We start from the raw sequence: 13,800 nt of genomic DNA on the forward strand, positions 1-13,800 counted from the left end.
TTTTTTTTTTTTTTTTTGAAGGAGAAAATACCCAGAATTGAGATTAATGATTAAAGGGATTCAACCTTAGTTAAAATATTTTGAGTTTAAAAAATATGCTAAATGCATTCTACTAAATGCATGTCATGCTGGCCTGTCCCCAGGTCACGCTGAGCAGGCTATCAACTCCAGGCATGGTAGTGCACTCTTGTAATCCCAGTACTGGGGAGGCTGAAAACAGGAGGATCACCACGAGTCAGAGCTGCGTAGTGAGACCCTGTACCAAACACATCAAATGAAAAACAAACAAACAAGAAAAGCTAAAATATGTCTAATACATATTATATGAAAAAAGTCAAGATTCAGAATAGTATAAATGGCATAAGTCATCTATATTTTTAAGAATATACATTTATATATTTGTATAGAAAATGCTAGAAAAATAAACATCAGTTACAAACAATGGTTATTTCTAAGAGTTAAGACCATGAAAGACAATGAAATTATGGAAAATAAATAAATAATTTTTAAAAAAAAAAGAGAAAAAAAAAAAAAAAATTGAAAAACTGCATCTAAAAAAAAAAAAAAAAAAAAAAGACCACGAAAGACACTTGTTTCTTTTTTCCACATTAAATGCTTTCTACTGTTTGGTTTTTATTCTCTGACATGTGTGACTTTTTAGCACAGTTACAAACTGCAGTTATTTCTCAGTCTACAGAAGAGTTCTGCTCCGATATAAAAGAAACCAAATTAATCCACTTCATGACCCAGAGGGTTCTACTTTGGATGCTTGCAAACTGGAGGTAATGATACAGGAAACTAGGAACTACAAGCTACTAAAACATGGGCCAGACATTCCAAATACACAGAAGAGATTACTGTTTATGTAACCTACTTCCAACGTTTTGGTTTCATTTTTCTATTGTCATCACATTCCATGTGACATACGAGTATTCTTCCTCAGGCTATTAAATGTATATTTTCAGTGGGTATTTTGCCAAAGTTTTCTAGTGATCAAGGAGCCTAATTTTCAGTTCCTGAAGACAGTATAGGCCCAATACCAGGATCTTTTCATCAGAACTTATAGGAAGACTCAAACACTAAATGAGTACCAGAAGTGTACTTAAACTGAATTAATGCTTGATTCTCTCTGTTTACCAATTCCACCCCCCCTTACCATTTCTGCACACAGTATGTCACCACACTGACAAACCATAATAATTTGTAAAAAAAAAATTCTGCGGTATGTCAGTCTCCACAAAAGTAGAAAAAGTGACTAGGCAGCATTTCACAGAAATGCAAAGTGTACTCTAAAGCAGAAAAACCATATTCATCAGGTGGTCCTTTATCACAGTTGTATAGATGGAGTACCTGATAGCAAATCGGGTGTGGTGGTGTATGCCTATAATCCCAGCACTTGGAGTCAAGAGGCAGGAGGGCAAGAGGATCATCACAAGTCAGAGGCCAGCCTGGGCCACACAGTGAAGTTCAAGATCAACTTGAACTACACAATGAGACCATGTTTCCAAAAAATAAATCAATAATAAAGGACTTACCCCCATGACTCTGCCACGCTGCTCAACATCTTCCCACATAAAATGAACTATGATCCGACACATATATTTCCCACTCCGGCCTTCCTGTTTCATTCGGACTAGACACATCCTGGATAAGAAGATGAACAGTTATTATTTGTATTTTTCGCATCATATACTTTCATGAAGGAATGATTTCAGCAAAGAGCACTAAAAGGACAGGAAAGGACAGTGATCCTCCTGTTTTCAGCCTCCCAAGTGCTCAGATTACAGGCGTGCACCACCACACCCAGTCTTAATTGGGGTCTCAGTGTGCCCCAGGGGCGGGGTCAGCACCATGGCATGCTGGGGACTGAACTGGCCCCTGCATCTGCCTAGGCAGGAGCTTTTATCTGCTGAGCTATCTGGCCGGCCTTGATCTTAAACATATATTCTGATGAATTGTTCAATATATTTTAATATATTTTTATATATACAATATATCCATGTAAGCACACCCAGATAAAGATTTTTTTATATTTATTGCCTACTCCTTTCCACTTTGAGAATTCTAATTATATGAATATAAGTTGCTTGGTTTTGATACAGTGAACTATTATGACTGATCTGTAAATTCTTCATTTTTATTTTGGACAATTTTTATTGTTATATTCATTTATGTTTGTAAATAATTTATTTTCAATTTGCAATCTATTAAAAAATTAAAATAAAAAATAAAGATTTTTTGTTGTTGTTGTTGCTGTTGTTTTGTTTTCAGTATTGGAGATTGAGCCCCCAGAGCCTTCTGCAGGGACACACATTTATTTTTTATGTTGAGGCAGGATCTCACTAAGTTATCCACCTGACTCAGTTTTCCTAAGTGCTGGAAATACAGTATGCAATACTAGGTAGAAATTACACAGCACATCGCAAAGCCCCACTCCCTTCTCCTGTGGAAGAGACTACATTTAGCTATTAGAAGAAAGCAAAGTTTGAATCAATCCTCTCTTCCTTCCTTCCTTTTTTATTTTTTTGAGACAGGATCTCACTATGCAGTCTAGGCCAGCCTTGAACTCCCTATGTCCTGCAGGCTGACCTTGAATTGATGGTGTTCTTCCTTAGCTTCCCAAGTGCTGGGATTACACATGAGCCACCACATCAGCACAGATGAAGAATTCTAAAGATAAAAGACAACTAACTTGCTAGACACCACAGACTAGTCTCTAAAGCTGAGTACACACTCTGCTGACCAATATAGTAACCACTACCTACCTGTGATTACTCAGCACTACTGAGCCAGTCCAAAGATTTTAAAGATTTACTTCAGAAAAGGAAATGAAGCCAGGCATGGTGGCACACCCCTGTAATCCCACCAGCACTGGGAGGCTGAGGCAGGAGGATCGCTGAGAGTTCAAGACCAGCCTGGGCTACAAAGTGAGTTTAAAGCCAGCCTGAAATGCACAAGACCCTGTCTCAAAAACAAACAAACAAACAAACAAAAAAAGAAAAATAATATAAAATATTTTTATACTATAAAATGTTGAAATAATATTTCAGATCTAAGGAGTTAAATAAAATTATGAAATTAATTTCATTTATTAATTTTTACTTTCAGGATATTTAAGCGAGTTAAATGCAGCTACTTTTTTTTTTTTTTCCTGTACTGGGGATTGAACTCAGGACCTTTGGCTTGCACTTATTCTACTGAACTATCTTCCCAGCCCCTAAAATTTAAAAAAAAATTTTTTCTTTTTGGTTTTTTGAGACAAAGTCTCATTATGTATTTCAGGCTGGCCTTGAATATACTATGTAGTCCAAACTGGCCTTGAACTCAAACCTCCTGCCTCAGCCTCCTCAGTGCTGGAATTATAGGTGTGCACAATCCAGGCCTGGCTGAAAATTCTGAATTACATGTGTTGTTTATACTATATTTCTTTTGGGTAACACTCATCCAGAATAGATCACAGAAAGTATTATGGCTACATTTTCATAATTATCAAATTATTTCTCCCAGGCCGGGGAGATGGCTCAGTAGAATGTGCACTAGCCTGGCAAGTGCAAGGGCCTGAGTTCAATCCCTGGTTCCGGGGGGAAAAAAAAAAAAAATTACTTCTCCTACTAGATGTAAACTCTATAGAAGACAAAGACTGTCAGGGTTTTTTCAACATCATATGTCTAGGGCTTAAGTACAGTAGGCACTCAATAGATACTTGCAGAATAAAAACAATAAATATGAGGCCAAGTTTGGGGCCTTTTCCTCTGTACCATATTGCCTCTAACCAAGCTAGAGGGTTTTCTGTTTAGGACCTCATATAAAAATGTAATGGTTATGTTTTCATTTATTTATTTTTTGTATTTAGTTCAGGGTCTACAGGGTCTCACCATGTAGATCAGACTCGCAGTGATTCTCCTGTTTTCAGCCTCCCAAATGCTGGGATTACAGGTGTGTGCCACCACACCCAGTCTCAATGCTGTCTCAGCGTGCCCCGAGGGCGGGGCCAGCGCAGCAGGTTGGGGATTGAATGCTGGCCACTGCACTCGCCTGAGCAGGCACTTTAGTCTGCTGAGCTATCTGCCAGCTCTAATTGTTATGTTTTATTAATAGATTTAGTTACATATAAGAATACAAGTATGTTTATCAACTTTTCAAACACCCAAATTCATTCTTATAACCATATGATTTTTATTGTCTTTCATTAGTTATTAAATAGCAACCCTATTCTTCTAAAAGACAATTTGTTATAATTATGGAATATTCAATTAAATGGACAGTCTACCTCCATACACAATTGACTTTTTTTTTTTTTTTTGCAGAACCAGGTATTGAACTCAGGCCTTTGTGCTTGCCAGGGAAGCACTTATCCCACTGAGCCATCTCCCCTGCCCCCTCCATACACAATTGATCCTGCCCATTAAAATATACTAGGAACAACTGGGTGTGGCTGCACATGCCTGTAACCTTGGCACTTAGGAGGCTGAGGCAGGAGGACTGATGTGTGTTTGAGGCCAGCCTGGGCTACATAGTGAGTTCAAGGAATTGAACTGCATAGAGAAACCCTGTTCCAAAAAGATAACAAAGATGGCGCGTCAAGCTGGCCCCACCCCCAGAGCACAGAGACAGTGACTGAGCCAGAGCGCGGTGGCATGTATTTAATCTCAGCACTTGGGAGGCTGAAAACAGAAGGATCGCTACGAGTCCAACCTACATAGTGAGATCCTGTAGAAAATATAATAAAACAGTTTCAGTTTGGCCTGCCTCAACATCTCTATAATAGCTAAGACAGAGGAAAGACAATATATTTATCAACTGGCAGATAACAAGAAGTTAGGCTGGGAAACAAAGGCTAAATGACCTGAACAAGCTATCAGTATTTCAATAAGGCAGTTTTAATAGGCTGACTCCAACAGGAAAAATCTGAACACACACAAACTTGAGGTTCTCCACTTGGCTGTACAGAACAACTGTAGAGGCACAGGACTGCTAAGTGATACCTACCCAAGTGTGAAGAGGCCTTTCAAGGCTTAAAGGGTACATGTTCAACGGCAGCTGAAAGGGCAGTAGTGGTACCAAAAAAAGTAATGTGATTTTTTTTAAATTAATGTGATTTTAGATACATCAATGGAAATACATCCTCTACATGCAAAGTGAGACTTCTGTTCTACTCAGCCCAGATCAGATTCAACTTAGAATAGAACCTACTGAGCACAGGTTTAGATGTATATATATATACAACCAATATATATATTTTATATATATATATATATTTTTTTTTTTTTTTGGTGGAACTGGGGATTGAACTCAGGCCCTTGCACTTGCCAGGGACATGCTTATTCTACTGAGCCATCTCCCTGGCCCTAGATGTTATATTTTAAGAGACAATAAATTACAAGTAGATAGGAAGAATAAGTTCTGATATTTTACATAGTAGGGTAACTAGAATTAACAATATGTATATATTTCAAAGCAGCTAGAAGAGAGGAGTTGAATGTTCTCATGGCAAAAAATAATAAATGGGGTGACAGATACACTCATTACTAATTTGATCAATACACAACGTATGTGTAATGGTCAAAAAGTCAACTTTTTATCAAAATACATTACATCTCCTACATATGCTAATTTTTATGTAACTGAAAATAAAAATTTAAAAAACAGAAGGGGAAGAGATAAAACACTAGAAGACAGACAACTGTAGAAAAGAGATTACACAATATATTAAGAGTTAAAATGAAAACAAAAGGGCATTCCAGAGAAGGAGAAAGATTTACTCAACACTGAACAACAAAAACTTTCTAACAGGGGAGTGTCTGAGGTTATAAATGATGGAATGGGTGACCTCAAAAACTTAAGAGTCTGACTGTCACAGGAGAATGTCTGGCGGAATGCAGCCATCTGACATAACACTGACTACGTAATATCTGGTGGGATTTGTTATTGTGATTCTAAATGTGTTACCTTTGAACCACTCTCAGCATCTAAGAAATAGCACTTTGATACAACAGTGAAACAGGCTATGCAAAAAAGACTGGGCAATTTTTCATGATGGAGGGCATGGTGGTGAACCTTTTAGAGCTTTCAATGATACAAACAGCCTGCTGTGGCATGCATGTTGTGGGTTCACCACTACTAATATAGAGCATAATCCAAATAATAAACTAGGAGAGTTCAGCAGTTTGTTTTCATAAGACTTTTCTAAGTTAATAAAATCGTTCATCAGTCTCTCACCTGAAAAGACACTGTGTTTTGATGCTTAAGTGTCATCAGAGGCCAATTCATCAACAGTAATAGTGAGGTAATGGAATTCTTCATTTATTTGAAAATTCTTTAGTTTGTTAATACACCTGCCCTCTGAGGTTTAAAAAGCACAGATTTTCTCAGACCATAAACTTTCTAACTATATCAACATGGGGTGAGGTGTTTTTAATTTCATAGCACAACTTATTCTATAGTTCTTACAGATAACTCTCAGCTCAAGTGGTTATCTGGGTTGCAAAAGCAACAAAAAATGAAGTCACTTTCAAGAAAGTGAGGGACAATTTACCCAATGAACATAAGTTAAACTCCTACTACTATGTGAACATATAGTTAGATGTGTGCATGGTACAGTGATGTCAACTACTAGAACCCAGCCTTCCAGAGGCAGTTTGTCTCCCAGAGGAGGTGAAATTCACCACATACAAAAAGCCTAAAAAGAGAATGCATTATGTAGCGCAAGAGAAAAGTGCAGTAGAGTCTGGGGACTACTTCCAGCTGAGAAGATTCAGAGAAGGTTTCATGGAAGGAAAACATTATACCTGGAGCTTGGAAGGATAAACTGAAGTGGGACACCCAGAGATGGAAGGCAAGGGGACTCTCCAGCAGATAGAACAGGAAAAGCAAAGGCAGGATAGGCACATGGTAAGGGAACAATGAATACTGAGATTTGTGGGAGGGCAGGTTATAGGAACTGAAGCCAGAAAAGTAAAGAAGGGCTTTGAAATGGCACACCGAGAAAGAGCATGAACTTCCCCAGAGTAGGAAGGCAACGGGGAGACAAGCTCAGCAAAGCACTCCGAACAGGTGAGTCTCTGAAAAGGTAACTCTTTCTTGCCACCCTCAGCCCTGTAATGAAATACTAGTATTAGAATTGTATTATCTTTGGAGATATACAATCTCCTAGGTTAGTAATGGCCTGCACCTAGCCTGGCTGATACTAACAAAAATATGGTTTGAAGCTTGTAAATGAAGGAGAGAAAATTCAAATTATTCCTAAAATATTGCACCTAAGTATTTCAATGGATACATGCTGATGCAAAATATTTTCAAAATTAAGGCTCGAGAGCAAATTTTATAACATTTCGTCAATTATAAACACAAACCAAGAATCAGTTTTCCTATTAACAGCAAGAATTATTGAAGATTTCCATGAGTTCTTCTAGGAAAATAAGCTTCTGATCCTCAGGCTGGGCGTGGAGGTGCATGCCTATAATACCAGCACTCGGGAGGCTGAGGCTGAGTGAGGTAAGAGGATGGCTGCGAGTTTGAGGCCTGCCTGGGCTACAGAGTGAGTTCAAAACCAGCCTGAACTGAACTACATAGCAAAACCGGTCTCAAAAAAAACAAAAAACTGTTCAAGGCTATGAAATCACCAGCATTATATTCATCTAGCGAAAAGCTCATCTAATTCCCCCCCCGTCTCTGTCTCTCTGAGATAGTCTCTTTCTATCGCTACACTGCCAAGCCGGGCTGGAACTTTCAATCTCCTGCCCCAACTTTCCAGAGATCTCAGGCATGTACCCCCATGCCAGTTTCAACTACTTTTTGCTCTAAATTTATGAATCAAATTCTCTAGATAGTTAGGAACAATCCTGCTGTGAAGACCTTTTGTTTTCTCCCCTTCAAAGGAGAGGCAGAGGTAAAGGCTTGGCCCACATCATAGACAGTCGGCTCCCTGGAATGTACAGACAAGCAGCTGAAAGCCAATTCCTAGACCACCCGACCTTGACTGAAATTTACTTTGCCACATTCAGTCTACTCTTTTCTCTGTTTTGAATAGGTAGTACATGCAAACAGTAACTAAGTTAAGTCTCCTTTCTACCTTTATCCCCTAGCCAACCAATTCCTGTCCCTAAAGAAACTACAATTAGTGGTTTCTTGGGAATCCTTCCACATACAATCTGCATATGTACAAACTCACACATACTCCAATTATATAAACAATAGCTTCTTTTCAATTTTTTACCATGATATCATTTTATACAAACTCTCCTGATAAAATACTTTTTATGTTACAAAAAAGGATAGAAGTGAAGAATCTCAACTCCAATTCTATGTTTCATCCACAACCATAGACATCCTACTGAAATCTTTTTTGGACACCAAAGACAACAGGCTTATACTAATTTAACAGTTTTGGGGGTTAACATCTAATCTAGATTGAATTCAGCTTATTTGGAAATTTTCTCTATTTTAAAAATGACTAATAAAGGAAAAGAAAACCCTTTAATAGGCAACATGAGCACCTGCTGTCATTAACAGTGAATACAACCATGAGCCAGGCACTTGGTATTCCCTGCCAACTCATTTAACAGTTGAGAAAACTGAATCTCTGAAGAGTAGCGACGCCAAAAAGCTAGGCATGATGGGGCACCTACAATCCTAGTTCCTGGCAAGCTAAGGCAGGAGATAAGACAGCAAGTTCAAAGTTAGCCTGGGCAACTTAACAAAAAAACAGCTAGAAGTATAGCTCAATGTGAGGCCCTAGGCAAATCCTTTTTTTTTTTTTCTCCACAGATCCTTAATACATAAATAAAGAAGAAAAAAACTTGATCCCAGAATCATATTTTGTTTACTTGTTTGCCTCCTTTAATGCTTAGACCAACCAAGAGATGGGGGTGGGGAAGTGCAGGTTTGAAAGAATTAGGGTGTGTTACATACGTGTAACAGCTGTCCAGGAAACACAGTTTTTTATGAACTGCAAACCATGTACTAATAAGAATAAAATTCTAAAAAAGCTAAATGCTTAAAACAAACCCTACAGAAAATTCACAAGGGTAATTTAAATCACAAAATTAGCATCACATTAGAAAACATAGACCAGAAAGAAGAGACGGCTAACTTGAGGCAAACATACCTATAACAACAAAAAGTAACTGCTAGCAGTCTATCAGGAAAGGAGAAAATGATTTTCTTATTTTACACACACACACACACACACACACACACACACACACACACATACTAACAGAGAGATTCAATAGGTAAGTCTACCAAGGTCAGTGCAAAAATAATAGTGTGGCAAAATACAGCTAGGAGTTAAGGACAGCCCGAATCATCTAAGAAAGGTTCAGGCCTGTGGGAAGGTGAAATGAAAATGAAAAAAATAAATTGAAAATGGTTAACCCAAACAAAAATTGGATGACCCCAGTAGCTAATGCAAAACAAAGCCAAGGCTAGTTACTTCCTGACCATACAATAAAGACATTTGCACTAAGTATAAATAAAAGAACAGAAGGACTCTACTTCACACTGAGCTCACATGCAGACACCGCATCCCTTAAAATAAACGCTTCTGCTAAGTGTTGAGGTCAACTCATATTTTGTCACTGATTCAGCTTCATAATTTCAGGGCTTTCTGAGGGGAAGAGTACTATGCTAAAAACATAAAAACTGCCCTTAAGAAGTCAAAATAAATATTAAAAAGATTAGTAAAGATTTTTGCATTAAATAATTTAACCATTCATCCAACGAGTACTTAGTGAGCACCTACTCTAAATACAGAGTTAATTCTCTGCACAGAAGCATTTTCAACTGCTTCTACCAAGTTTGATGATGTTCTTAAACCCACAATTTATTATTGAGGTTTTAAGCGTCACAGTACTATCCTTGTCTCTCAGAGATTCCAATGGCTCATAAATAATACTGATCTCTTTTACATATAAGGAAGCCAAGTAACTCAGCTAGTAAAGAAAAAAGGAATGTTCAAGCCTTCTTTAACAGCTCCCTAATCTCTCTAAAAGGCAAGTCCAGATACAGGAGACAAAAGGAAAAAACACCCTCACTAGGAGCCTCTCAGAATAAAGGGCTCCAGGTTGCTAGACAATGAACACCACCATTCATTAAGTCCTCTACCGGAAGACTTGACACACTTGTACCCATTATCTCCCTCAATCTACAGAATAATGTAGCCATTGAAACTTGTGCCCATTTCACAGAAAAGAAAATCAAGGAGCTTAAGTAACAAAGTTGCACAGTGAAGAGAGGAGATGGAATGAAGCCTGAGCTTCCTCTCTTCCCCCAAGCCAGTCTCTTATTCTATTTCCTTCATTCAGTGACAGCACAACGCCAAAGGCCTCTTCCTGCTAAATAACGCGACAATGACAACAACAGTATCTGCAGAACTAAAAGGAGCAGGAAAGTTTCCTAGCCACAACTTCCTCCTGTTGGTCTTGACTTGCGAGGGAAGAATTCTTGTTATTCCCGATTCTGACCTCCTGCCACCTATTGGCAACTCTGAACATCCTGTCTCACTGACTCTGTTTGGGCCTCTGACAATGCCAGTTGTGTTCTGGCCCTGTTTTGCCCATGTGGTGGTTTATAAGCTGCTTCAAGGGGATCTGATCTAGTGGGCACCTGGGCAAGTCTGTCACACTGGCTGCTAGGAAGGGCTCCCCAAGGGGACTTTCACGGAGTTTGTTTCCCTTCCTCTGTCACTGGCCAAGGCCAAGAAAGCTGAGCCTGCAAGGCTGCATTCAAGCCCCAGCAGTGTGCTAATGAATGGTTCATTTATTTGTGAGCTGGCACGCTGACCCTTTCCCAGGGCTATGCACATGGCTATCTCCACCTGGTTTCTTAAACACGCTCTCCGTGAAGCCTAACCCTTCAGGGGAGATTATGGGGACCACTGACAGTTTATTAGCAAAGAGAAAAGTGGGGAAGGTACTTCCTGAAGCCATCTCATCTCACAGAGAGCTATCTCCAAGACTATAGCTGGCTGGTGGGCTGCTTGCCAGATCCACTATAAAGAACAAGTCCTGAGTAGCAGGACTGTGCACCTAGGTTATGCAACACAAATAAAGATGCTACACAGGCCTCTGGTTTAGAGAGAAAAAAAATCTCCATGTCTGGGTGTTAAGTAACTTAGCAATTCTAGCTGTGGGAAGGAGACGATGCACACATAGGAGACACCATCTACAGCAGGTCTAGAGCTGCTGGAATCTTTACTGGTTTTAATTTTCTTCTTAATCTTTTATTTGGTACAGGGTCTTGCTGGTACGCAGCTTGGACTTGTAGTGAGCCTCCTGTCTTAGCCTCCCCAGTGCTGGGATTACAGGCATGCGCCACCACACCCAGTTTCAGTGAGAGTACTGATCCGGGGCCTAAATGGCATGCAGTACCAGGGATGGAACCCAGGTCCTTGCACCTGCCAGGCAGGCACTTGGACTGCTAAGCTATCTCTCCAGCCCTCTTTACTGGTTTTAAAGTGCCCCTTGGGAATGCTGCCAGTGTCTGTCAGGCAGTTTTCTGGCTGGATTGAGACACGCTTGTTTTCCAATCCCTCCACTCCTACTTTTTACTTCCTTTTTTTTTTTTTTTCTGTACTTAGTACAAGATTTACAGGGTCTCACTATGCAGATTGGACTGGAAGTGATCCCCTCCCAAGAGACTGTATTACAGGTGTGCACCACCACGCCCAGTCTCAATCGCTGTCTCAGTGTGGGGGGGGGTGGGGGGGAGTGGGGGGGGCTGGGCCTGGGGATTACCCACCCCTGCCTCTGCCTAAACAGGCACTTTAATCCACTGAGCTATCTGGCCAGCCCTCCCTACTTTTTACTTCTCTTTCTTCTTTCCCAGAGGCTTCTTCCCTTTGGCTTATAACAACATTCCAGTGTTTCCCTTGCTTAACATCATCATCATCATCATCATCATCATCATCATCATCATCATCATCATCATAATAATAATAATAAACCAAGCCAGGCATGGTGACCCATGCCTGTAATCCCAATAATCTAGAAGCCTGTGGCAAGAGGGTCACAGGTCTGAGCCCAGCCTAGGCAACTTAACAATTAAGCAAGACCCTGACTCAAAATGTAAAATATGGAATATAAAAGGGCTGGAGATGTAGCTCAGTACAAAGGTCCAATTTAATCTCTAATACTAGAATAAATAAAACAACAAAACACCCCTTTACTTTCTCCTTCTAATGAACAGCCTCTTATTTTTCCTATAACTTAAAACTTCTTAGAAAGTAATTTATGATGACTTCTTCCCCTAATAACTCCTCAAGCCCATGCCCTCTGGCTCGCGCCTCAAGGCCAGTGCAACAATGCTCCTTGACCACCCCACACTTCTGTGCTCCCACATGATCTGTACCTCATCTCCCTATTCTATGTTCAGGGTTTAGAAGAACACAGTTGGTGAGTTCTAATCAAGAAATACAATCAGTAAATGCTTGGCTACTGTTCATATTCAAGGAAAGGGACCTTTGGCCCCTGACAACCCAAAGGGGACATTCAAGCAAGAAACCAAGCATTGCAGAAGGAGCAGTCCATAGTCAGCTTTGGATTTGTCTTCAGTCCTCCTCTGCTAAGTGGCCAATGACAAAGGCTATAAAACTGCAAAATTGTCTCTCCATTGATAAAACAAGGGAAAGTGGAGTAGAGCTGTGGTTTTTAAACTGAGTTTTCATAGAGCTACATATGGGGTCCAAGAGCAGGCCCACTGTAGAGATGAGACGTCAACGGGTCATTTTCATCTCCTTTGGTCCAAGTAGCAATCCTTTTATGCATTTATACAATTGTGGCTGAGCATTAGATTTCATTTTCTAATCAATTAATTAATTTTTAAGAGTAGAAAAATTTATTGGGGAATACGAATAGCTCCTGAGAGACACGAGGGGCTCTGAATGTGTTGCCCTAGATTTCAATTTTTAAAAAAGATCCTGCTGGTACAAAGTTTGCAAACCACTAGATCTCTCTACATGGAATGCCTTTTCATCTCTTTATTTCTCGTTCTTCACACGTCACATGAATGTTGCCTCAGCAGTAAAGCCCTCCCTGTCTGATACTGTTAGGTATCCTTCTCCCCACAGAGACTTACCAATTTCTCATGGTACCTATCACAGTTATATTTTATTAGTGTCTCTCTACTCTAAGCCCTATGAGGTTAGGGCACAGATGTGTTCGTTGCACAGTAGGTTCAACTGGAGAACAACTGCTCTAACTAAGTTTTGTTTTCAATATTGGGGATTAAACCTAGCCTTCATACCGAGCTACATGCCAAAGGCTTTTTACTTTGAGATGACAGGGTCTCACTGAATTGCTAAATTGCATAGGCTCAGCTTAATTTTGGAATCTTCATGTCTCAGCCTCTAAGACTGCTGGGATTACTGGACGGACTGCCAACACACCTGGCTTATGAATCTATGCTTAAAAATAAGCAGGTATTTCTGATTTGTTACTTTGGTGGTTAAGATTACTACTGAGGAAAGTAACTTAATATTTAAATTTATCGGATCCACACTCAAATCTCTTCTTCACTACATACTAACCAGTTTTTTTTTTTGTTGTTGTTGTTTTGTTTTTGTCAGTGGTGCTGAGGATTGAACCCAGGGCTTTGTGCATACAAAGCAAGAACTCTACCACTGAGGCACATCCCCAGTCTCCCTAACTAGTTCTTTAGGCAAGTTCTCTGACTTTTCTAAGCCTCTGATCACTCTTACAGAAACTGAGAATAAGGTAGTCATGAGCATGGATGAGGCAATATGTATAAGTAAATATAATGTATGTAAATGTATCTAAAGCATCTAGTATCTATCTATATCTA

The 13,800-nt window shown here is 39.6% G+C and overlaps 1 protein-coding gene across 2 annotated transcripts in view; it reads right to left on the reverse strand.

Annotated features, from left to right (window-relative positions):
- The window catches only part of LOC101574099 (ubiquinol-cytochrome-c reductase complex assembly factor 1), a 114,092-nt gene that overhangs the window by 47,121 nt on the left and 53,171 nt on the right, over positions 1-13,800 (reverse strand). For both annotated transcript variants that reach the window (XM_023714850.1, XM_023714852.1), the window contains exon 7: positions 1,536-1,644. In XM_023714850.1, the coding sequence (XP_023570618.1) occupies positions 1,536-1,644 (109 nt within the window). The remainder of the gene's footprint in view (positions 1-1,535; positions 1,645-13,800) is intronic.

Source organism: Octodon degus, unplaced genomic scaffold (assembly GCF_000260255.1).
Source record: "Octodon degus isolate 3935 unplaced genomic scaffold, OctDeg1.0 scaffold00037, whole genome shotgun sequence".
NCBI classification, from domain to species: Eukaryota; Metazoa; Chordata; class Mammalia; order Rodentia; family Octodontidae; genus Octodon; species Octodon degus.